At 36.6% G+C, this 27808-nt stretch overlaps 1 protein-coding gene across 8 annotated transcripts in view; it reads right to left on the reverse strand.

Annotated features, from left to right (window-relative positions):
- Nucleotides 1-27808, reverse strand: part of SLC4A10 (solute carrier family 4 member 10) — a 163758-nt gene that overhangs the window by 43271 nt on the left and 92679 nt on the right. For 7 of the 8 annotated variants that reach the window (XR_010610725.1, XR_010610726.1, XM_065670576.1 and 4 more), the window contains 3 exons: nucleotides 24859-25019; nucleotides 13627-13815; nucleotides 2259-2350 (listed from right to left, as the gene is read on the reverse strand). Coding sequence is in view for 6 of the 8 variants with exons in the window: in XM_065670576.1 (XP_065526648.1) it covers nucleotides 2259-2350; nucleotides 13627-13815; nucleotides 24859-25019 (442 nt within the window). In the remaining 2 variants the exon portion in view is untranslated. The remainder of the gene's footprint in view (nucleotides 1-2258; nucleotides 2351-13626; nucleotides 13816-24858; nucleotides 25020-27808) is intronic. The other variant, XM_065670574.1, reaches the window with a different exon arrangement.

The raw sequence follows: 27808 nt of genomic DNA on the forward strand, positions 1-27808 counted from the left end.
TACATTTTGTATTTAAGGACAAGTAGAGTTCCCTTCAGACTCTGGCATAAGAGGCAGAGATCAGCCAGATGCAGTTGTTAAACTGCCATCCCTATCTTGCTCACACACAGGATCAAGTGGTGCTGTGACAGATCATCTCCTTATTGCCCCCAAAATACAAAGTCCTAGTGGTGACCCAAGAGGGAGAGGAGTGACACATTTACAAGTTCAAACACCAGAAACTATGTCTCCCTCTCTGTGCTGCTGAAGTAACATTCAAGACAGCATTTAGTGCCATGGCTTACATTATTCATAAATAGATGCCAATATAATCAACAGTCTCAGTGCTGTATTCAGATTAAGTCAGCTTTTTGAATCCACTCCAAAATTTGGAATATTTGAAGTAGCCCAAGGGAGACAGATTAGCAAGGAGAGAATATGTGAGGTAGTCAAAGGTGCTTTTTTGCAGAAGATAAATGAAATTAATATGTGGAACAAAATTAGAGCAAGAAATCACAATACCCAAGAGAAAATTAGTGTACCGCTCTACTTTCCTCTCAATCTGTGCATATAATTCCAATTATAACCATTGGGAGCTATTGCAATAGCACATTTCAAGGGGAAATGGTACTTATGCATCTTCAAAAGGATAAATGGATCTATTTAAAGGCAGTAAAAAAAGATATTTAGATTACAATCCTTTACTGCTATTTCATTCCTGCAAACAAAAGTTGTTCCTTTCATATTCCTCACATCCTTGTGGGTATCCAACAGTGCCAAAGCTAGTCAAAAAATTACATGTTGATCTCTTCTCAGGCCAATTTAAATAGGAAGAGTTCTTTTGGTCAGAAAAGCTGCAGTACTACTAAAATAGTGAGTGAAGGCTCAAAGGATGCAGATTCCAATCCTGCTTGATACAAACATCATACAGCTAGATAACAGACTGGGATTTTGATCCCACAACACTGAAAGCAACTGGGGAAACGTGCAAGAAAAGCACTACTGAAAGCCATGTTGTTCCCTTTGGGTTGTTATGAGCCTCACCTCTGCACAGCTTAATTTTGAACAGACAGCTTTATTTATATCCTTTACAAAATTTTCTATCTTGATATTAGAAATCTTGCCAAAACAGTTAGCTTTATTTAACACTTTAAATATAAACATCAGGAAAACAAAACCATACTTTACTTTTTAAAGCATTATAATCTTAGTTTTAAATAATTTTAAAGTATTAGCATTAAATTTTTAACAACTTGTTGCTGTTTATAGATCTCCCTGCTACCTCTGTAGAAATGTGGTCCATAATACCATCCCCAGCCAGTTTCCTTTCTTCTGTCTTTGACAAAAAGATCTGTTTCTCATCTTTATTTTAGCCATATACCATTCCTAGTCTGGCATGTTCAGTCAAGAATTCAAATGGTGCAAATAGCTACTGCTGCTAGGAAATAAGTCTGGCACCAGATGGAGCAATCACATAACTCTACTTTTAGCACAATTGCACTAACATTAAGATTCAACAGACTCAAAGTGCTGTTCTTCAGAATTTTGGTTTAAATCACCTTTCTTCACTTCCTCAACCTTTGTTGTATTAACGTGTCAGCTGAAGTCAACTATCCCTGTCAGGTCTGTCATCTGTATCTAATGTGACAGTTTGTTTTAGGTACATAGAGACTTCCTAAACAAATTAGGATTCTCCTCTACATTAAAGCTGAGAAGCTGTTTGCTTTTCTTTGCTATCTAACATTGAACTGTCATTGCAATCTCCACTACTGCACAGTTAACATCTTTTGTGAAGCGTACTGAAATATCTTGGCTTGCCAGAAGAATTAACTTATAGGTTTACAGAAACACATTCTGTTTGAGACATCTGGAATCCACGAGTTCAGGTTATAAAAAGCATAGTTTGCATTCACGCGTTACTTCTAAAAAAGTAAAAATTTGAGAGGTAAATCTGAATTAAAAGAATTCCAAATTACCTTCCTGCTTAGGTAATTCTGTTAACTTGTAAAAATTCCCCCTACAAATTGCACACCTATGATATTGTCATGCAATAAATTTATCAACACTTCTAAACTGTGATTTCCTGTTACCAGTAATTTATCAAGAAAACGAAAAATTCTTTTTTGTTGTATACAACTGTGTTGCCGTGAACACAAAACTAATGCTGAAGTGAAATCTGCACTTCATAGCATTTGCTGATTCACATGGATTCATGTGATTTAATTTAAAAGATCTCTTTGGTAGTCAGAAAGCTCTTTTCACTGTCAGCGAACACTCACCTTGCTAAAGTCAACAGTGCTGTTTTCTCTGCTCACATCGTTTTTGTTTTCAATACAGGCTGGAGCAGACTGTGGGGAAACAATCTGACCTGCTAAAAGAAGTACCATTATTACAGACTACTAACAATTACTTCTATAAATAAAGCAACATCCAATGAAATAGTTGTTAAAGACCTACACACATTTCATATCATATGTATATGAAGCATCCAAACATGGCATTTTAATTAAATACTTACTGAGAACAGCACATTCTCAAAATACAGAACATTCATCATGTGCAGTTAGAAATGGGAGAATGTCATTTTAAAAATGCAAGAGATACTCTTTAATATATTGGAAGACAAGCTTTCTATGCCAATTAAAGGTCGTGATTTTTAATATATTACATTTTATGAAAGTCCCGCTATTCATACGGGTTTCTTAGCAATTTCAGGAGCTGCCAATTTGGGGTAATATCCTTCTACAAGAATACTCCTTACTGAATAAAACAGGACTCTTAATTTTCATAAATTCACTCGTGCATAATAATGCCCTATTTATAACAACAGCTACAAAACCCAGAATAAAAATGGGCTGCTATAAAAACAGATGTATTGGAAATCAAGATGATTTAAAAACTCAGTATTGAACAATGGGATTACTGTCATGTGTAAACCAAATGTTTCGGCAAATACACTTTCAAAAAATTCCGGTGAGGCTTTAGTATTTTGTAGAAGTTATAAAAATATCTCAAGATGAGAAATGGTTAAACATGCCTCAATCTCATAAGCAAATGGTAAAGCCTTTTGACCAATAAATTCTCCCAGCAAAAGCTCAAAAAGAAAAGCAGGATTAAGCAACAAGTATACTTCACACAAAGCACATTTTTACTTCATGCCAACATTGCCCCTGTCCACAGCCACAGGCCACCATCCACACACTAAGGGCACACAAACCCCACAGGTGGGCCATTCCCTGCTTGCCTGCACTCTTCCTCCCTCCCTGGCATGGCAAGAACCGTGCACAGCTCTGAACACCACAACAAAGTACAGGAAAAAGTACTAAATATGTGAGCCAAGTATCTCTTACTGCCCTAACACATACCCAGGAATAACCACAGAGTCCAACTGGCCCAGAGTCAGCATCTCGTGCCCAGCATATATTTGTTTCCATAGCAAATAAAGTCTCTCATATGACTGAGAAATGATGATGTGAAAACATTGGTTCTGGTGAAAATCAACCTAAACTTGCACAGTAACTAAGACCATATGTTCACGATACTTGAAGATAAAGACAGTCAGAAAGTCCTCAGCTAGGCATGTTGTCTGGGCGATTCAAAAAGCCATGGTGTGTCCCCTTACACCACTGTAAACACATGCCTGCAGTCCAAGCATGTCCTCAGCCACAAACAGGAAACAGAGCACTTCACTGGATCCAGTCTAAACAGGACCAGAAACCTGCAAGAGGATCTCAGCCACTGCCAAATTACTTAACTATCCAGCTTCTGTCACAGCTGACCACTACAGTATCTTTGTCTAAGCTGGTCATGAATTCCCAGTTGTAACACTTGCTCAAGGAAAAGGTTGGTTTTCATGAAAATCAACATCTCATTTTCCACTACGCAAATCTCCCATAACACAAAACAGTTTTCAGACTTGTGCTGTCTTGGTAGCATAGCCAGAGATATTTCACTTTGATTAAGAAGTACAGGAACAAAATGCTTTCAAATGTATTGCTAGGAATCTTCTTTTTAAATGTATCAATCTTAAAAATGCAAATAGTCCAATTTCTGATTCAGGACAAAGACAGATCAAAGCAGGAACAGAAATTACGGCTTTTGTTCAGCAGTACAGTGAAATAAACGGAGAATGGTAAAAAAAGCAGACATGACAAGCATGTTAAACTAACCAAGTAGACAAAAATAAGTCAGGATTAGAATTTACATATGGCAAGAACAAAGGACTGATTTCAGAAAGCACCATGTTAATGTAACTTAAAGGAGTTCACATTTAAAGACTTAATTCCTTAATGTCACAAGATACAACTTTTGTAAATCTGAAGCTAGAAATTATCAAATATGCAAGATGCCTATAAATGGTCATTCAATTTGACTTTAAATTAGAACTTAAAGAAAAACACTGAGTTCTATCACTGTTACACCATCACCTTTACACTATGTATCTCCATACACTAATTCACACTGTAATTTTTTCTGTATTGTTTATTTAGCAGACTTAGGATTACTTTTACAGAAATCATCCTGTATAACTATTAAAAATAATTAACACAAAAAATTTATTTCTGTACCACTCTGAAGATTTAAATAATATTAAAAAAAAAAAAAAACAACCAAAAAAAAACAAATTTTCCACTAATTCTAAAAGAGAAGCCTTTAAAATGCTCAGGGAAAATTCCTCCCTTATCTTACTCCCAGAAAACTTCAAATGTAGTAATATTAGTCCTTCTTAACTCTTAATTTCTTCCTTTTACACACTCCTCCATATTTTAGGATCTATATAAAGAGAAATACTTGTAATAATTACTCATACTAATGTACATACTATATTACAAAGATGTTACAAGAAAGCAACAGAAATAGTAGTTCATTATCTTTCTGTTGCTAATTAGAGATTTACATTTATACTTCTTTTTTCTGGAACCAAAAACTCAAGAAAATGAGAGCAGGGATATCTGCCAGGGAGATAAAAATATTGACCAACAAAGGAGTCAGAGCATGGACCACCTGTTATAAATACTGAAACTTTAACATCATAATTGGAGGTGTCAAAAGCCTCTAAGCAATTAGCATAACAGTCCAAAGGCTAGCTTTTAAACATTGTGTCCACTTTCCTTTTAGGAGAAAAACATGTAAAAATATACATGGTAGGAAATAAAAGCCACAACCAGTAAGTATGTGAAGTTTATAAGAATAGCATATGTTCTTATTCTGTGCCAACAGAAGACCTCAAACTTTGATTTACCCATATGCTGGAGTAATCCAAAAGAACATGAGTTTTACCTTGAGGCAGTAAGAGATGTTTAAATAGCTCTGCATCTTAAGACAGCTTTCTGAATCTTGGAACAAGAAGTTTGGGGGTTTTACTGTATTGAATATCAAACAAAATACATGGTAGAGAAGACAGGTAATTTTACTGTTCACATGACAGACATGGAGACAGTTTTTTAAAGAGCATCTTAAACTGCAGGAATGTGTTTCTTGTGCAACAATAAAGTCAGCAAAATGTGTATCTGGAACTTGGTCTCTGCATGGCCCTTCAACAGAAAAGTAAGACTAAAAGTACTGGGTTTTTAAGACAGTTTTGCTCCTATACACATAGTTTACTAAACGTCTATATATTTTGCACTACATAGTAGGTAGATGCAGTGCTATGGTGACCCTCTCCCTAGCAGCAGGACTGCAATGCTACATGGTTGGTTTTATATTGGGTAGCTTCCTCTACTTCTCATTAATGAAGTCACAAAAATTCATAAATCAATTTAATTTTATGTATAATTTCATACTGACTTAAAGGAGGTATCTTTGGGGTGAATACTGTGAAGCACATGAGTAACTCTCAATGGGTTAGGACCAGAATCACACTGACGACAACCTAGTGAACACTGGCACCACCATGCTAGACTGGTTTTCCAAAGTCATCAAAAACACTCAGCTAAAGTATGTTGGCAACTATAGATGCACTTTATTTTCAAGCCCCTTTTAATTTCAGGAATTGATTTTTTTTTTTCTCTGACTTAAGGACAGAGTTTTTAGCACCATGATGGTCCCATGAAGCAACAATCAATTCAAGAGCTATGTGAATGAAGAGGAGAGCTATCACATCATATATAGACTACACTGAATCCATGTTTTCTCCAAATTTAACCTTTATGATACGGGAGCTTTAAAAGCACTACATGCAAAAAAGAAATTATTAAATAAACAAAAAAAACTCCACCACCGAACCCTAGCTAGGCTTGAAATACCTGCTCTGAAAAAAAAACACAATGATTTATTACTTTTGAGTCAGCAATATAGGGTTTAAGCTGGTAAGAATGGGGAAGGCATAAACCATCAAACTCTAAGAGTAAATAAGAGCAACAACAGCCTTGCCACTTATTCAGCTCTTCCATGCCCTGTCCTTGCTAGTTCTATTCCATCTCTATTGAGCAAAATTTATTTACGCATTGTATGGAGTAAATACAGTATTTAAGAGTGCAATATAGTACTTTGAGTCCTTATAAATCTGAAGTCTAAAAGCCTTGATTTATCCTGCAGTCCATCTAGATAAAGCATCTGAAGAGCTGTGTTCTTTAAGAATCCATCAGAGCCACTCAGAGTTTTGAAAGTATCAGTCAAAAAAATGAACAATGTGGTACCATTGAAATATTCAGCCGCTATACAAAGGAACTTAATACCTAACAGAAAACCACACTAAAATGGGTGCTAAAGCTTATGTAGGTATTAAAGGGCCAGTATCAGAACAGTTTTTAAAATTATATTTTCAATTGGTATACATAAAAGAGAGTGGTTGTTGGGGGGGGGGGGGGATGGTTCAGATAATGAGGAATCACCAGAGCTTTGACTAGAGCAAGAATTCACATAAAAATATTATATCCTGGGAAGCCAAGCCACTTAAAAATTGCAATCCAACAAAATAAGTTTAATATTTGTTACACTAATAGAAGTTTGCATTTGATGATACCATATTTTGAGACTATCAGTCCAGCTGGAAAAAAAAAAACCAGGAAATTAATCCCAGCAAATCAATGTCACATGCAACATACTATTAGCTCCCTAAAACTTAAAGCTCAAGACACTCAACTGTGTCTACTGTATTTATTAATCAAAACCCAAGAGGCATCTAGAATGTCAATGACAGAAAACAAGAACAATTCATTCAGATACTCAAGGTTAACAGGAACAAGCTGGATGCAACTGACACACCAAAGGAAACTGAATCAGAAAATAAGTTGCTTATTTTTCTAGACCATACGGATTCCTTTCCATTTAAAAAAAAATAATCTTATTTGCAAGTCAGCTATTACAATCTTCACCTATTCACTGCAACTATTCACCAATTTTCCGAATCTAAATGGACACACTGTCCAGATCAAAAACCAAGGACTAAAAAAAGTAAGTTTTCCTAAGTAGATGGCAAAATTCTAATATAACAGAGCAGTGATACAATCCTCACAGGATGAATTATATATGTACCTTTAGACCTTAATGCATAACATTTTAAATCAATGAAGAACCATGTCAGCCCCATTGCACCTGTGCAACCACAAGCAGATTTGGTACTTACTAATGATACATAATTTAAGAGATTTTACAAGAGAAGTTTTACAAATTGATGCAAGAACATGAATTTACAAAGAAATGGCACTTTTTTTTTCCCAAACTCATCATTCCACACTAGCTTCTCTTAAGTGTGCCACAGCTGCTGACAAAGGCCTGAGGTATTTTTTCACTATTTATCACTAGACCAAGAAGTTGCATGCTCAAGAAACTGCGACAAAGACATGGGTGTAACATTTGAAATAACCTGAAGCTCAGGCAAGAATAGCTATTTATACTACCTCTGAACCTTCAGGGAGTTTACAGTACCCAAAGGATAGGAGATGAAGGAGATAGAGAGATGAGCTTCTTAGAGACAGACACAACAAAGACAGCAAAATAAAGAAATACAAAGATGAACGGTACTGGATTATACGTACACATTTTATCATGGGTAAAAGGAAATGTGGAGAAAGAAATAATAAATATCCAATGAAAATGTAAATACAAGTTATATATTTTAATACCAAAACCTGTGGATAAGACAAGTTGATTAACACATATACATTTGAGAAGGATATAAAAGAAGAAATAGATCATTAGCCAATTTAAGCTAGAATTAACTAGCTTTGCCTTGTCTTCAAGGAAATCTCTTCAAGCAATCCACCTGATCCAGATCCAATATTGCCAGAAAACTTGGGTATATAGATGACATTTGTTGTGACTTATTCCCAAAACAAAGGAAAACTGTCATGAACCTAGCAATGCCTCCCTACCCTTTTCATATTCCTCCAAGTAATGTCCATCTTTCTCCACATGGTACTACTGACATCAGAGTTTTACATGCTGTAAACTAGCTCTGAGTCGTGGCATAAATGCTTGAACTGTATTTTACTAGAGATCATAAAACTGAGGAAAGTAACAAACACCATCACATAACTGGTAATACAGATTTATTGAGATACACGCATACTGTCCAAAATTAGCCACCCAAGCTTAGTCTTAAACACTTCCATGAGTGCTCATACTGCCATAAAACAACGAAGAAGCCCAGACCAGCCCATCATGCTAACTGAAACAACTGGGATAAGGCTTGAAAAAGAACATCTCTAAATGAACTGCCCCTGCAGCTCATGGTGTTAACTCTGAAGATCACAAATTTAATATGCCATTGCTTTCTTCACGCTCTTTGGTGTATCAATAAACCTTGGAATTTCAGAATTTCTCAAAATGGGACATCATGTGTGGCATAATGTAATTTCTACACTAATAATGTGTCTGCTCTGACACCAAAGGAGAAAACACAGTTATAAACAGCATAAGTATGGAACAGAAAACAGGCACATGCTCATGTTATAGATAAAGAACACTTCAGCAAGGTTCATGGACATACAATTTACAAGTCACTTATCCTGCCATGCTCCTCTCCCCTAGCTCCTTCCTCTTTGATTTTAATTAGTAAAAGGTCTGTTAGAATTCCTTACATATATATACATACACACATACTCTGAAGTCTAGACTAAAAGTGAAACAGCCGATCGAAAAACTAAAATATTTACACGATGAAAACTTCTTTTTCTAACTACATTTTCATCAAATCAGATACTTTTTGATGCCACGCACACTTACAAAAGGGGAAAGGCTTATGAAATCATTTTAGCACTCTTCCAACAACAGGAAGTTGTAATTTGCAATTGTCTTTGTCTTTTTAGACCATGTTGTAAGAATTTACAGACACAGCTCTCAGGTTTCAGAGTAAAAAACCTATTGATCTCAATTTAAATTGCTTCACAAACCAAACTTTTCAAAGTTTACTAATGACAAATATTCATATTCTACCTGCTTTTTACAGTATTTATGCTAAAATTACTTGTCACCCTCTATTTTGGGTATTTGGTGTCAAATTAGACTTAAAAAAAATAATTTTTGCTGCTTTTATGCCAAATTTGACTGTCGGTTTTTACTGGAACATCAAAAGCAGGCTTTTAATTCTCACAGTTTTGATGCTTAATGAAAAGTGAAAGTTAAACACAGCATGGCAGCATTAAAAATGCATGGTAAATCCATAGCACCCTGACATCTTAGCCCTGCAGAGGATGTGAAGAAAAGCCATTGTAAACAAAAGATAATACTACTAAATACAAAGCAAATTAATTAGATGGTCTGACAGACTCTTAAACAAAGAAAAGATGGAGGGAGAACATATGTACAACTATCTTCCAGCAAAGATATCACAGTGGTCTGTCAGAAGCACAGCCATATATTGAAGTTTATGTCTTTGTTTTCAGGCCTTGATCCTGAATATCTGAAGACTGATATATTGATTAGCTACTACAGTCCAGAACTTGGACAAAGAAGGGGTTTTGCATCCTCAGCTGTACCATACAAAACAGATGGCAAAGACTTTTGTCTCTGAATCACCTATTGTACACACTGCAGACTGCTAAGGATGGTTATTAGTTAAACTCTGTACACTAAACCCAAATTTAACCCAACTCAGTTCCAGAAATAATGTCCAAGTTCCCCTGCCTAATTTCAACGGGGACAAACAAGCGGCCCATTTAAAGCTCCCGGCATTTGCCATTTCTGAAAACTCTGATCTCTGATAGCAGTGAACTGAGCTGTAAGCTCATCAGTAGTACCTGAGATGATCTGGTTTTCTCTCTGCAGTCTTCTAGGTATTAAGCTTCTCATCCAGAAAATAAAAGCAATACGATATTTTACTATTTTAATGCATTTTTTATATTAAAATGAGAGAACAATATTGCCACTGTTCGCAATATATGGAACATTTTACATTCATACATTCTACATAATGTTTGTGCACAAATGGGAGTAAGCAGACTAAAATTATGCCTTGATTGCATTTTACCAGTTTGTCCTTAGGTAACAAAGATGTGAGTCTCAGCACACTCTTGACAATGTAACATCTTTATATCCTTTTGCTTTGCTTTCTTTTATGCATATTTAGCTGATTTTTCTTTCGCTTTCACCTGATCCAAAGTTATATTTTAACAAATCTTTTTTGTATTATTACGAGAGGCTTGCACAGGCATTCCAATCTAAAGAGAAATATATAGGTGCAGTGAGCGTAACACTGCCGCTGAACTCTAGCATTTGGGTCATGAGGCAATGGCAGAAGAAGATCAGAAACCTCGCAGCTACCTCTGGTCAAGCTTCTAGGGACAGCAGAGTTCCTGAAAACCAAGCATTTCAGTGTAGATTCATGCATAATTTATATAAGATGTACTACAGCAAGTTAGTCAGGGTAAAGAAAGAACTTAGAGTATGCCAGAAGAGGTAGTACTCGGTGTGCCTGGCCTGAAATGACGCAGCTCTAAGATCCATCCCTTTCCTCACTCCTTTAACCCTGGTTTAGTGAGGCAATAGTTGCTACTCCATCCCATGTTCTGCTTATTTGCTGTTGTCCTGAAGAGAAAAAAATTGTGATTCCTTTTAAGAACAAAAACTTAGACTGAATATTCCTCTTCTAAAGCTAATGCTAATTCTTGGTACAATTCAGGCAATAAAATAAGAATCAGAATTTTAATGTAACAGGGTAATGAATGGCAAAAGAGAAGCTTAAAATAAACCAACCCCTCTTTGCTTTATTACAGGGCCATCATCTGTTTTGAAGAGGACAGTGCAGAAGATTGCCAAATATGCATTAGCACTTAAAGGATGCAAGCAGAAGAGCAATGCTTTAAACTGATTAAAAAACATCCGTGTCCAAAAAGACTGGGTTTGGAACTCTTCACTGTATTTTAGATAAAACACTGATTCACCTTTACATAAATTTTCCTAAAATTATTTAGATTTGTATTGTTTATGGTGCATTTAATTTAAACTAACATAGTGAAAGTGACCAAGTGATTCTTTTATCCTGGGGTTTGAGTGCTCTGAGGTATCTCTACATACACACGTGAACTAGAATTCAGCAATTTTTCATCTTGCAGAATAAGCACAGACAAATGAAAACCGGTAAGAATGTGCTTCCTTACCTACAGAATCACTTAACCACTGAATATATAAAACTAGTGTGCTTAATATGGACTTAGCGGTTGTCCAGAATCTACTTGGGGGGAAACATATACAAGATTGAAAGGTTCCCTGAAGAAACCTGCGCTGAAGGGAAACGTTTCCGGAGAGAATTGCTGCATCAGCTCCACTAACAGTCAGAAAAAACTGAGCTTATGATACTTTCACAGCTTGCACTAAGGGCTCTTTTTAAGGAGATCTGCTGCTTATTTGTTATATAAGATCTAGTGCAAAAAGCTTATGGAATGCAAGTTTCCATCTTGCATCCTGTGCAAATTGAGAAACAGGAATATTATAGCACTAACTTTAAATTTCTCCTGAATATTTGTTTAAAGTCATCATTCATTAGCAACAAATTGCACAAATCAACAGGAAAGTTGCCTTTAAAATGATGGATGTTCATCCTACTTACTTTTACCCTTGTGCATCAATATACATGATCACATACATCTTAATAAATCATAAAATGATTTGGGTTGAAAAGGATCCTTTAAAGATCATCTAGTTCTAACTCCTTGCCATTGGGCAGGGACACCTTCCACTAGACCAGGTTGCTCCAAACTCCATTCAACCTGGCCTTGAACATTTCCAGGGATGGGGCATCCAGAACTTCTCTGGACAGTCTGTTCCAATAAATAGTATTTTTTCTTTACTCTTAAAATGATATTTTGGCATAATCAATATGTTTCAATTTAACATCCTCTTCAAGTGAAATTATACGTTGCCTTTAGGTCTCAAAGTCTTCCCCTGGGAAGCAGCTAGATTCATAAGTACCTATTAAAACTTCACGTGGCAATGATTGAAACAAATGGTCCTTCCTTGAAAACAAGGTTAACCTTTATACCAACAGCCCCATCTTTCCACATCAGCTGCACTACTCTTTTCCCTTCCACCCTACACCTGACAGCACACAGATGACTCTTGCACCCAGCACCTTTTCTCTGCTATGGTTCCTTCCTCACTCCCTGCTTCCCAGGATAACAGGGGAGCTCAGTAGGGCCCTAAACCAGAAAGACAGCAGAAGAGACTGAGATTTTGGTATAGCTAAGGTGATTTCTGGAATCAGAGTCACTATAGTCCAATGGTTTTCAGACAAAGGTGTTGTGGGTATTGTGACGATACTAGATACAGAGGCTCACTAACACTGCAATGTGTAATTCCACTGAATTAATAGTAAATACTTGCAAAATTTGACTGAAATTTTTGGAAAAAACAGGCCCATGTTTATGTAAATAAGAAAGAGGCAATAAGAAATGAATTTTCATTATGATTAACCTATAGCAACAGTACAGCTTATAAAGGCTTCTGTAAAAGCAAGAAATAAAAAGGTTAAGCCAATATTTTACTGCGGAACAACTCCACAAATGTGTTCTCTCATATCCATGAACTTGAGTTTTCAAAAAGTGGTCTTCTGGAAGAATAAGGTACAGTTCTTACAGCATCTCGCCAAAATTGTCATCTTGAAAATATTCTTCTCATTTTCCAACCCCTCAAACTCAACTATGAAGCCTGAAGCACCAGTTGAACACTAGGCTAATGCAGACACTCTCATAGAAACTATTCCAACAATCCATTCCATTTTAACTAAATAGGCTCAGATAGTCAATAGAAGTAAAAAACGGTCATACCCCATTTCTGTGACTAATGGAACATGTCCACAATTCAGAGCAACACTGAGCAAAGATACCCAAGCTCAATCTGATGGATCACAGAGTTACTAGAGCACCACAAGTGCCCCTGAGCTCTGCTGCACCATAAGTAATGTGCCATGCCAATTATCTAGGACACAATGGCACACCAACACAGCTACCTGCTTCCAACACTTGAGCTAGATCCCTTGTATATCTCTGCACAGCCCTGAATTGTGCAGGATACCTGAATTTCTAATTTAAACAGGTGCGTTACTGAATGCATTAGAGTAACAGCTCTCATGTAGCAGCTACCACTTTCACACAGTAGCTTTTCAGAGCAGAATCATGCCAAGTTCAAGCTTTGGGTACAAAGCACATGCAATACTCAACAGGTAGATATTACTGGAAGTCCAAAACACAAACTAAAGCAACGCATTACCATTTTTATCCATGGAATGAGGCTCAGATTGCTTCTTTCCAATATCAGCAAAGGATCTCACAATTGGTATCCTGTTACTCAGCTTCTTCTGGTTCTGATGGTGATGCTGTTTCAGTAATGCCTCATGCACTCTGTGACGAACGTCCTCGCTGAGCTGCCCAGAACCCACCTGCTGGTCCAGAATCATATCTGAAAACATACATAAACATGATAAAAGAGGGGAAAGTGGAAACATTTTAATTTTTCAATTATAATAATTAGTTCTTTAACGAGACAAATTAAATGTTAAGTTTTATCTAGAAGTGTTGCACTCTCAGCATGCATAAATAAATAAATAAATAAATAAGGTTACTATCAATGGAAAAGAGTCAAGCCCTCAAAAGTAAGTAGTTCCTAAATTAAGGTCACCTATGTAGCTTTGAAGTCAGTCCCTAAGCACTCTTTTTCCCCCACCCCAAAAATAAACGCTACCCTATTTGCTACAAAGGACATGTATGCTGTCAGGAAACAACAACTTTTTTGTTCCCTTGTACTTACCACAGCATATCACACCTTAGCTCTTTATTTCTTGTAACTATAATTACAATACTTTCAGTACAATATAAAGAAATTTCAGATAAGACAATACAGGAAATTTTGCTGCATCATTTGCAAATACTTAATAGAATCTCATTCTACTGCCAGACGTACATGTTCTTGCAAGAGAACCATTACACAGAGGTGTGAGTGAAACAGATCCCCCTGCTAGGAAATTACAACCATTTTTGCACTCCACTGGCAGAAAATATTCTTACTTATTCATATTTAAAACTACTGGTAAATATTTACATTATATATTCGAAATGGGAAAGAACCGTTGAGAATTTTTCTTTGAATTATTATTTTGGGAAATCTTGCTAGCAATAGTAATAACGCTTAAGAGAAAAAAAAGAAAAAATATCTGTACCAAAGCAAGTAAAACAGCAGCTAAGTACACACTGTCCTTGTACATCAATTTGAAGAAATGCACTGCACAAAAACAGTGATATAATAAGCTGAGTCAAATGTACTGAAAATTCAGACAGATCATGATTGTGTGCTGCAGCCAGATTCATATCTACCAGTAAACTCAGTGGGAAAGCAAGCAGAGCACGGAGAAAAAAATAAAAGAAAAAGCAGATGCATAGATGCATCATCAGTAGAGACTGTCAGGTATTTGATAGTTGCCAAGAGCAAGAGAAAGGGAGATAATAAAAGGCACTCAACAATTATGCTGGTTAAAAGCAGAGTTTAATTGCTAACAGTCAACTGTGCCCTGCGCATACATTTAAAAAACACAACAGTTTTTCTGAATTCTCAATATCCACGTAACAAGCCAATATATCATATACATAGGCTGCTTTAAGAGCAGAACAATAAATTACCTGCATGTTTCACTTGCTATGTAGAGGCCACCAACAAATCTTAGAACCACAGAATCATAGAATAGTTAGTGTTGGAAAGGCCCTTAAGATCATCTAGTTCCAACGCCCCTGCAGGGACACCTCACACTAAACCATGCCACCCAAGGCTTCGTCCAACCTGGCCTTGAGCACTGCCAGGGATGGAGCATTCACAACCTCCCTGGGCAACCCATTCCAGTGTCTCACCACCCTAATAGGAAAGAATTTCTTACCTCTATGATGACACATACACACAAAAAGAGAATGCTAGGACCACAGATAAATGCAGCTGTCGGCAGATGCAAACATGAGAGATGTATCCACATCTCACAATGAAGAGTAATGCAAAGGCTTTTGACACTGCCTTTGACTGTGTCCAGCAATTACATACTGTGCAGTAGACATTGCTGATCAAACAGCTAATACTGAAGAATAGTACTTCCTGGTCGCAAGCCTAAACTAGTAAAACCTGTCTTCAGGGTGCTTCACCTGACTCTGAATGGAACTTCTATCTCCAGGGTCAACTCACCAGCAGGTCAATTACCTCCACACTCCCAGCCTAGACAAACACTGTTTTTCCATTACACTTGACTCTAATGGAAGAGATAGAGAGGCATAGAAGCAAGATGAATGACAGAAAGGCAAAAAAGAAGGTAACACAAGTTCAAGAGAAAGTCTTCAGTAAATTTTTTGTCAGGAGGAGCCAAGAATTTGCAAAATGTGAGAAAAAGAAAAGAAAGCTCCAGCTCCAAGAAAAATGTTCATTTTCCTGCTCAACTCTACTGCCTCTTCAGGAACTGCCTTTGCCCTGAGGATAAGCCCATCGTCCCTTTAGACAGCCTTAGTACATGAATTTGCATGTCACAGTTCCCAAAACAGTCCAGTACTTTCTGTAACATGAAAGGCGATCCCTAGAAGATAAAAATAAATAATACATACATAACTTAGGACATATGTGTTAAAGCACAATTGAAGTGATCCTCTCCCCCCTTCTTTTAAATCCCACTGACCAAAAGAAAAATTGTAGAAGATGCAAAACCAAAGGTTACCTTCTTTGAGTTGCTCTAAGACAGAAATCAAAAGGAAGAGCTGAAAAAAATGACTCCTCTAGAGCAGGCAAATTTAAGGTTGTGGTCATCACCTTGCTTACAGATCAATGCAACTCTACTAGTATGGTGTCATTCCTGGAATTACAGCATTTTCCATAGTAAATATTAAAACATACTAACTGCTGAGGATGATGTCAATATTTAAGATGATCCACTTGAGGAGACAAAAATGCCAGGAAAATCATACCCTTATCCTCTTTCTTGCCTAGATGCTCTGCTAGACTCGTTAACAGTCACACAAGCCATGGAGCTAAGTGCCAGTGTGACTAACAATTTTTGTTTCCTGCAAAACTGACAAGAAAGTGGCTTACCTTAAGTTTTCTCTTTTTTTTTTTTTTTTTTTTTTTTTTAACAACTTCCCCTTTACTTTAGCACCTCTGCCACATGTAAAGAGAGAAGATGCATTCAGATTTGGAAAGAGTGAAGACGTGTTTTCTTGCCTTGATACTCCCCTTCAGTTGTCATTCCTTTAATACAGACCTACTTGCAGTAGCAGCTGTAGGAGTTTAAATGCAGTCAAATTACTGCCAGATTGCTGTATTTTGACCATTTTTTCAGGACGTGAACAGATCTGAATAATAATAAGAAAGACTGTCTCCTTCAGCACCTATCACTATGGGATTCCACTTCAGTTTCTTCCCAAGTTTTTCAACATATCTTTTATAAACCCAAGCACCTGCAATGTCAGTGATAACACTCTTGATTGCAAAGATAAGCTTCAAAACAAGAGCAACACAGTTAAAGCCCAAAAGTAAATGGCAAACAGGAGCATTTTAAACATCTCATTTTCAAAACAAACTCTTATTTCCTTAATCCTGTGAGAAGATTCTACATGGTCCCACCAGCTGAAGTTGCATGTTCTTTTCAAAGCCCTGTTTTTGCGGTTTTGTGCCTAGAGCACATGGCCATTTCTCCAAATTCCACACGACAAAAGACAGTAAAGAATACAGATCTGAAACTTCACACCCCTGTATCACAGCCACACTACTGTGTAGCAACAGAGACTCTCCAGGGTTTCTATGCTCAGCAACAAAGGTTTAGGGATTGTTTGTTTTAAAGAATTTTCCTCTTGAATGACCTTTTAAATTCCACAGAGCCCTCCTCCAGCCAGAGATACAGCTTACCTTAAGATTTTTCAAGGATGTTTCATAACCATAAGGAGCTTTCAGCAAGATAATATGTGTGGAATATCCATCAGCATAGTGTTACCCATTCTACTAATTGCTCACACCATACCATTTCTGCTGACATCACAAACACTGAAGTAGGATGTTTTTTCCTTAAGGAATCTTGATTCACGCCAGAACCATGAAATCAGTTTTTATTTCAGTTAAAGACAGGCATTCTTCCTGCCCTGGTTGTTTGAAAAGATTCAAAGAAATTTGCAGTTTCATATCATTGCAAGAACGTTTTCTCCATTCAGACTCAGTTACAATACATCATTTACATATAACTGATTTTGTGAGTACATGTGGGCAATGTGAGAACTTAAAACTACTGTAGGAACTCAAATGTAAATCCTCAGCACCTTTGAACAATTTACACAGGGTGTGAATTAGAGCATCAGGTGATCATTAAATTAGAGCATCATCAAATCAGTTCAGTATTGCAGCTCCTGTGTTGCCCCACACAGAAAAATGCCTCTGTCCCACCTCAAGAGCCAGCAAAGATGCAAAAGCAGACTGGTTGCTTCCACTCACTCTGGAGATGCCTATCACACACTGCAGTTTTGTAGATAGACATGCAGCCAGATCCACGTGGAGCCACCCCAGGTCCAAGCAAACAAGCAGTATGGAGACACTTAACTGTGGCCACAGGTCACAGGTTCACAGTGTGCCCATCACCCCACATACACAAAACTCCCAGGTAAAACAGAATAAATATATAGAAGGTAGACTGTGCTGTCTGAAAAGAAATTACTAACAGGTAAACAGGCTAAACTGGGCCTGACTTTTGCAGTGGTGAGTAAAGGACCAACATCCAGAGATGGAGTTTTTGGGTTCGGTTTGGGGTTTTTTTTGAGCTGTGTACCAGAAGGAATATAAGGTCTGAATTGCTGGGCTCATATTCTCCTGATAAAGGCTGGCACTGACAGTTTACAGCAGAAGAAACTGAACCCAATATATACTGGCAAAATTGCCAGTATTTACACCTTTCAATCTTCCAAATTTTATAACTGTGCAACTGCAAGACAAAAAGAGAGATTAATGACAAAAAATAGAACACATGGGTTTTTGTGTGCGTCATGACTGCCTTGACAGCTGACTACAAAACCTAATTTAAAAGCCAAGGATTGTTTGGTTTGTGGTTGTTTTCTTTCCCTTAAAGAGAGGGGAGAAGAAAAAACAAGTAAACCTAAGACAGTGTTTTATAGAACACATTCAGCTGAAATGTTGTCCTTTATCTTAAGCTGTCTCTAATAGGAACCCAAATATATACTTCCCTAGCGAGTTAGACACTAGAAGCAATACAAAACTAATTATTAGAATTCTTGGGCTGCACTTGTGAACCAAGACCCATTTAAAGTGTTTACAATGGTGACTATAAACAAGCTATCTAAGCCAATGGATTTAGCCCACTCATCCAAGGAGGCAGAACATTCCAGTGCACTGAGAGACAGATTCTATTTCCAGCTCTACCTGAAATTACCTTGTTCAACTTCTCCGCTGAATTACTTGAAAAAGAAAGACAAGAGAGTGAAAAATCTCCCTTTTTTCTTATTAAATTAATAGCAAAGCAATTTTACTGAAGAACAAGAGCAAGTATTTCATAAAATCGTAAAATCTAGAGATGAGGCTAAAATTCCCAGCTTGCATCTCAGAGAGCAAGCACAGTTCTAAGTCAGAGATACTCTAACATGCCACAGTGGATGCTACCAAAAGAAGAATGGAGACCTTATAGAACAATATACTTTGCATCTCTAAACAGAGCAAGAGCCATGAGTAACACTGATTAATGTCTCTACACACAAGACAAATGTTGCGACTGACCTGCGCAATCTAAGAAATTCCCAGGTTTCTGGTTATCATGGGAAAATACTAAACCAAAACACTAGACTACAATTCACCCATAGGCAAAGGAACAAAACCTGACAGAGGTTTCTTTGTAGAGATAATCACTGAATAGTAAGCTATAAATAAAGCAAACAAATGTGAAAACCTGGGTAAGTGAGAAGGTGAAAGCTGAACAAAAGACAGGTGTAGGGTCAAACAGAGAAGCAGACTGCTCACAAGCAATTCCATACTTTGTTACGGTGTTGAACTAAAAGCTAAAGTTACCATAAAAGCACTGACAAAAATATAACACAACTTAAGTGTTGCAACTGAAACAAAAGGCTCCAAGTGAAATAAAATCTAAATGGAAGCCAGTTTAAATATATCATTAATATTCACTTAATATAGCCTAAAGCAAACAGAGGCAAAAGACTACTTGTTCAGATTGAAAGCTTAACATGATATCACTGAATTCAATAAAACTGCACACTTGGGATGTAATACCCTGAGTTGTTGAGCACAGAGTCGAGTGACCTCAATCACAAGATTAAGCTGTTACCCAGACTGAAAATTCGATTGTGAGAAACATACGAAAGACTGGGGGGTGGAAAAAAAAAAAAAAAAAGAGATCTCTGGACTGGAAAGCATGGGAATATTTAGAATTAAATTTAAAAAAATAAACCATTTTTACATTTAATCTATTTAAAATAAGTGGGACTATCTAATATTTGAAACATGCGTAAGTCCCCAATACACTGCTGTGCACAGTTTGTATTTGAGGCCACAGTTTGTATTTGACAAGGCTTGACATTTGTTCACAGTACACTCTGCACAGCTACCAAGAAAATGCAAGATCTGTGATTCATATTGTAAAGAAAGTATTGCCATTAAAGGCTGGACCGAACAGTTTTTGAACCAAACAGCAGAAAATGGCATCATATGTTAAGTAGAAGAACCTTTTGGGTTCATTCAGTGGTTACAACCAAAAAACAGATGGTAATCTGAGAATCTACATGGTTTCAAAGGAATTAAATGAAAATATCAAAAGAGAACATTTTAATCTGCCAACTTGAACAACACTGTGAAGCTGCTCTCTAATGGTGCAGCCAGACTCTGGCAAATACCTCCTCAAGAGACAAGTTCCAAAATAAATTGTTTTGATTACATAGATTTTTCAGACTTCCTTTTAACATATGTTCTATACAGAAGTGATCGATAAAATATTACACTACATCAAATGTTCAAAGGAATTCCTTGTGCATGGAGTGCTAGCTTACTGATATAGGAGCCACTGTAAAGACATGAAAAAAAAACTGTTGCATATTAAAAATAGTAACAAAACCCTCTAAAATATATTTAATTAAAAGCGCATTTTAAAACAGGAAAACTTCAACACAGGAATTGAGCTCTTTTCAAGGAAAAAGTATAATCCATCTTAAAATAGTTAAGAAACTTCAAGAATAAATGTGCTGTTTTGCTGCATGATGACAATGTTGGAAATTTATCTCAGAAGTCACTATGACATTGTGAGTGTGAATTCAGCATCATCGGTACAAATAAACTCTTTATCAACAAAGAAAACTGGGTGACTGTCCAAAGAAATTTAGAGTCTTGTAGACCAAGTCATTTTATAATAACACAGTTGGAATGAAAAAGAATCTAATAAAGAATGGACATGCTGGAAGACAGGATGATTTAAAAATTCTCACCACATCACTGGTGCCAAAATATTTTTATGCAGAGCTATCAGAGTTTCCAGGGATGAAATACAAAATGTTCTGGGAGCCATGCAAACAGTAAAAAAGACATTTTTCATCTGTAGATTTTGCCACAAGCCCATTAAGGTCTTAAAACATAGGCTTTAATAAAAGAAATTTTCAAGGCCTAAGTGCTGAGAGTTTAATGCCTTAGTGAGTGTTTTTAGATTAAAAGCCTTGACTAAAACAAACAGGAATTCTTTGTCTCAATTTAGCAAGGAAGATTAAGTACACCTCTGTCAAGGATACAAAGACTGGCACTACATTTGCAGAAATGTACTTTGATATTGGAATATAGCCCAGATAGGAAGACATTACCAACAAATACACAGCACACACTTTTCTTCCTAACAAAGTGTTAAGTGTAAAGAAAGTACACATGCAAAATTAGTTTATTTGTTCTCAAAAGACATGATGCACTATATAATGCAGTAAAACTGTCAACAGATTGCATTAAAAAAAAAAAACATAATAATAAACTATGAACCAGAAGTACAAGAACCAAAGTTAATTTTAGGAGTAACACTTAAGACCACATGGTATAATCTATTCTGGCAAATTCTTCTATATGTGGTATACACAGTAGCACTGAAAAGAACAACCAAAAGTGACCTTCAGTATCACTGGACTAGCAACCGTGAGAATGGCTAGCAAGCAAAACAAGACAGGTAGGGAAAAGAACCAATTAAGCCAACAGGTGAGATCAACCATTTCTTTACATTCTAAAGTGTTGAGACTGTCAGATACAAACTGCAATACATAGCAACACCAGAAAACAATGTTTGTACTGTGAAGCACACAGTAAGTAGGATTGTAACTACTGGCAGTGAATGGCTACTGAGTAGAACAGACAAGAAAGGATTTCCTGAGAAATACATGTTCTGTCTAATCTTTAGGTTCAGTTGTCCTTTATATGGAAAAAAAGCAGGCTGTCATATTATTTGCAATAACCAAATTTCTAACATACCTAGCACACGTATCTTGGTGGCATACGGTCACCACTCGTATAAGTCTCCTCCTCCCAGCACTGCTTAATGTATGCTACACTCTGTAGCATTTTGTAAGTGCTGGAGAGAATGAACTACATATGGAGTATTAGACTAACAAATTACAAAAGAACTTGATTGAGGAAGAGGAAAACAGCATTACGACAAGACAAATAAAAATAATAGAGAAAAGCAAATGGAACAGCAACCTTATTTCACGGGGTCAGGGGAAGAAATCTGTTCAAAGAAACCTAACACAGAACGTGGGCAATTTACAGACTGATTCACTTGCCAGAAGAACCTGCTGCAAAATAATTACATCATTCTGTATTGAATCAGGGCCGGGAGAGGAGGGGAGAGTAGTGGGAATCCTCTGTCACAGACAAAGCAAGACCCATGCAAATTTACTGTATGTCAGATCACCTTACCAGAAAGGCACGCCTACCAGGTCAAATACGACAACAAATCAAATACACCCAAATCTGACAAAACAACGGGTACTTTTAAACTGAAAATAGCACACGCCCATTCATGAAAGTCTCTTCTCAGAACACATTTTCCTAATCAACAAATCAAGCTAGTGTTGTGAATGCTCAAATCTTTGGACGTGTTAACTAAACAAACGAACAAAATTACTATAGCTAATAACTAGGGATGAAAAGATTATAAACATGAATGCATTGTGGTCTTACTATACAGTATCTTCCAAAACCAGGAAAAAAGAGAAGTTTGTTGAAGTTATTTTTATTGCATTAATCCTTACTTTTTTATCTACTTAAAATAATTTTGGAAGGGATCTCTTAGTTGACTACAGAAGAAGTTGAGATTTCTCAATTAAAAATGTAAAGCTTGAACCTGAAAATTCTAATGTGCTATTTTAGCAAAAAAATAATAAAAACATCAAGCAGCTGACCTAAGTAATTCTTGATTGTTAAAAATATTAATAAAGCAGCATACTGGGACCAACCATTCTATGACTCTGTACTGGTAAACTTTTGTTCTTTCGAATCATCTGCTTTTTATTCTTCATTTTATCTTTTATCATTATAAAGACAAATTTTCAGGCTCTGATTCAGACCATGATTCATGGGAAAATCGGCTCACAACACAGAACAGAAACCCACACAAGTTTCTGCAGATTGGAATTAATAATATCTTGCGTCAGTTTGACATAAACGATTTGGGACAGGTAAATGCAAAAAGCAGCTACCACTACCTGAGCCAATTTATTTCCATTGTTAAATATAGCCCAATGAACAATAGCCCCCTTACCTGATAATGTAAATAACTAAAATTTTACCTGGCCCTTACATAGACATATATCACCAATAAAGCAGTTTTCCTGACAACTTGAGAATTTTTTCTTGATATCTTTTTTACCTCTACCTAAACAAAGTTCACTATTTTTCTTTGTGTATTTTACATTCTCTGTTAACATGCTACTTTACACCTCTGACAAGGCAACATAAAGGCCCCAACAGCCACTCATGCACCATTTCTCTGTGCAGGTGCTCCTTCCCAAATTTACACCTGTTCAGTCATGTTTGATCTTCCAGCAAAGTCTGCAGTACAGAGCATACCATAAATCTAATACAGTATTTGTATTAAATAACAAGATCCGTGTAATTTGTATAAAGTGTCAAAGGTATGATTTACAGATACAGCATCATTTTCAGAAATGTTGTGAAATAGAGTAAGGTAGAAGTAAGGAAAAACTTTCAAGTAGACATAAGATATGTAACGAAACCAGTCCAGTAACCGTCAGGAGTGTGAGACTGGCTCATACTAAAGGCAGATAAAAAGAAAATTAGAGACCACAGATCACAAAGTAGTACTGGTCTTTGCTCTATGTCTTCTCTGCAGGAAGGGACAGAGCACTAGAAACCCTCTAGAACCACTAGAAACCCTTGGACAGGGTGTTAACATTTTAATGATGAATTTTAAATAAAGTCTAATGCAAATATGTTTATAATACATATATTATCCCTGTCTTGACAGACTAGAGAAACTAACTTTATGTTCAGTTCTTGTCTACTAACAAATTTATTTATAAGTTATCTAATTCTAATTAGCTGCTGTATTTAGGAAGGGAAATTAATATACCAGACTATTGCATGATTCTAACACAGCTATGCAACCTTTGTAGTTTCAGGACTCCCTAAGATCATCTATTACAGGTCTGTACTATACAGCCCATAAAAACCTGCTCCATTACAGTAACAAATGCACTGCCATGAAAAAAGGCCCCTGCAGTTAACTAGTTATAAGCTTTATGGGAAACACCAGGAAAGCAGAAAATGGCATTCAGTCTCAATCTCACTCATACTCTTAGAAGACAAGAATCATCCATTATGCTCTCTCTTGCTTTCTGCTTTTGCAGTTCTCAAAAGCTCTAGAATTGCAACTGCCAAATACACCTTTATTGGAAAAACCACACTCAACTTCAGTTAGAGAAATTCATGTACCTGAAAATTGTTTTAAAACTTACACTTTATATGATTACTCTTGGTTTTATTCTCAGTTCAGAGACATGGTTTTTAAACTGTGTTACATAATTATGATGCACACTTCCCTATATATATATACACATATTTTTTAAGATAGAATGTCTGCAATTAGCATAGCAATAGATTAAGTTTGTGGAAGCTAGCACACACATCATTCACAATGTGAGGTGTCACAGCAAGAGCAGAGAACATGCCAGAGAAATATAGAAATATATCTCAACTGTCCAATCTGCTTCATTTTAATGTTCCCCTTTACATAAAAGTTGATAATGTAAATAGCAAAGTTTATACAAAAAATATAAATATTTACCAGTTGTGACAGACATCAGATTCTTTTCTAACATATTTTCTAATATATGAGTAAAATATTTCCTAGGATTGAACTGATCATTATGCAATAGTTATTTTGTAAGCATTTCAATTATTTTCATAATTAACAAATGCAGCATCAATACTTACCTGCAATTTCTTCTATGGAATTAGCTCTCATGTCCAAAAGGACTGTGCCATTCAGGATACAGCTCCTCAGCTCAAACAAGCTATGAAGGGACAGTGTGGCAACATAAGGCTTGCTCCACCTCTCTCCACCATCTTCTACATCTTCTTCAAACTTCAACCACCTGTACAAATAACCAATTTTATAACTCCATTGTTCATAAGAAATTAAATATCAATTACTTCCATGGATATTGAAAGATCACTGTTAAACATGTGTTTGAATTTCACTTTATTCTTTCTTTGTGGGAAATATTAGAAACCTCCCTTGTCTGGTTCTTCCTATATAATGCTGTATTATACCGGTTTTGAAGACAAATTCTGATCACACAGATGAAAAGAGAAGCATATTAAGTAATCATCACTGCATTTTACAGAAAATCTGAGCAAATCTATGGCATACAATGATATTTCTGTAATAGAACACGTAGTATGAAAAATTCAAGCATTTCTGGTAGAGAAAAAGAAAAGCTATACATCATAAGAACACAGGATAGAACTTTCTCCAGTTAGTCTTCATTTTGGACTAAACATAACAAAGAGACATCTTTCATTTAAAGTAAACATACTGACATATTCACACTTCACTGAATTGCATCCAGTATCATCACCACAAAAGACTATTATGAACTTGGTTTAAGTTGTTAGTTACTTACCTGCACTAAGCTAATCATGAAGGCAGTTTTAACGTGTAAAATTCAGGCTATTTTTCACGTAAAAGTTAATTGAAATGAAAAACCTCACAGGCACGTACAAGTACACACAGGCAATGTGTAAACACTTGTGAAGTATGTCAAGCCCCAATTAAGGACTTATTAAGGTAAAACAGTCACACGAATGACATGAAATATCACTTCACACACCAATAATATCATATCTCGCTATTTTGAGTCTTGTTCTCCTGTTCTCAGGTTCAGTGTAAATCTGCAGAGACAACATGAAACTGGCATGAGAGGATCAAGTCTTTCTTTACAAGCCAGCTGGATGAATTTCTCGTATGACTTTTTAATTTTTTACTGATTGAAATTACACTAAAAATGATAAAAGAATATTAAACAAACGAAAAAAAGAAGTCTGTTAACATATGCAAAAATGTTTTAAATTGAAGTTATTAAGTCTTTCAAGCATACACAGATGTTGCTGTGTGGAGCCATACAGCCTGCCAGCTTGGCAAGGTCTGAACAGCTGCAGCCACAGCACAAGCCTCTGTCATTTGATACAATAGCACTCAGCTATTTCATATGGACCAGACAGCAGAGGAGTCAAGCTGAGCCTCACACCTTGACAGCACCTTCACACTTGTTTCCAGACAGCAGGGAAGTGTAGAGCCTTAGGACCTCTAAAGCTAAGTAATTTCCAGTTTTACCAAGCAGCCCAGTAACACACCAAACACAACTGGCTTCTTCTGTTCCCAGCCCACCTGCCTAGCTCTGCTCCTACTTGTTAAATATGCCCATGTACATGTATTCTAGACAATTCCCTCCTTTCGGTCTGTGTACGAGACTCTTCCCCTCCTGAGGCCGCCCTGCGAGCAACCACTACACTTCAGTGACCCCACTCATCACCAACATATACGCTCCATTCCTGACGCATTCCATTTCTTCTAACTGTACCAGCTGCTTCCTAATCACTCTTCCATTATTTACATGCACAATTTGCCCCCAGCCCCTTGGCTCCTCCAAAATCTCTAATCTCCTGTGACCGGCCCTCTCCTCCTCTTTGTATTTAAACATTTTTCCCTCTATTTCCTTGGTGCTGGCCAGTTGCCGTATCTCCTCTTTGCCCATAAGGTCTCTTTCCTCTCCATCAGACTTCTGTCCTCCACTCCCTTCACTGCAATCTCTCTTTTCTTCCCAGTGCTATCTACCTTTTCATTCTTCCAGTGATGCAGCAAGGACACAGCACACACAAGAATCTGCTACCACAGAGCTGCACCATGAAACTGAATATGCATATGAAAATGAGGTTTTCCAAACATATTTTCAAATATACATCAAACAAATTAATGCATCCCACCCAGGCCAAATTCAAAGCCATGGTTTGAAAGGGACGAGCTACAACTACTCAGGGAAGTTACCAAGAAGCATGAAATAAGGGGAAAGGTAGAGGAAATGAAGTTGGGTTTTTGGTTTTTGCTTTTTTTTCTTTCATTTTGCAGTTGCACTTGAACTGCGTAAGAACAGGCTGCTCCTAACTTACTCATGGTGCTCATGTTGGCAAGCTAAAAATATGCTAGACTTATTTGTCGCCTTAACATCACAAACACGGTGCCTTATTTGTCCTTACTGAACTATTGCCTCCTAAGACCCTGCAAAATACATTCTTTTATCTTCTCATACCTCTGGTTTTATGTATGTTTCTCATCTCTTTAGGAATTTTATAAGATTATAAACTTTGTGCTTGGGTATGCCCAATTTTTTCTGATGGACTGCTATATTGGTTTTTGCAGAATAAAAAAAAAAAAAAAATCATGCACTCGCTCTCTCTCTCTCTCTCTCTCTCTACATATATATATGTATTTTGCTTATACTGCTGCAGTCTGCTCTTGATATTAACTACTTTGAATCTACTGACCAATTCTAAGCAAATTTTAAATGAAGTGATAAAAGACTAACACATTCTTAAAAGTTTCATTAAGACAGGTGACTGAAGAAAGGCAAGGCTCATAACCAGAACTCACTATGTAACTTACTATGGACACATGGACAAGGAAAGTCTAAATCATGAAAACAGCTTTAATTAGAGTTTATGGTGTCAATCAGACATCAAAGCTTATGCACAACATAAATATCCATAGGAAACTACTGCTACTGCTCAAATGGTTATAACTGCCATCATGATCATCTCTGAGTTTCAATCAATTTGAGCAGCACAGTTCTATGCGTTGCATCCAATTTCCTACTGCTACTAAAAC

This window comes from Lathamus discolor, chromosome 3, assembly GCF_037157495.1.
Source record: "Lathamus discolor isolate bLatDis1 chromosome 3, bLatDis1.hap1, whole genome shotgun sequence".
In the NCBI taxonomy this organism is placed as follows: Eukaryota; Metazoa; Chordata; class Aves; order Psittaciformes; family Psittacidae; genus Lathamus; species Lathamus discolor.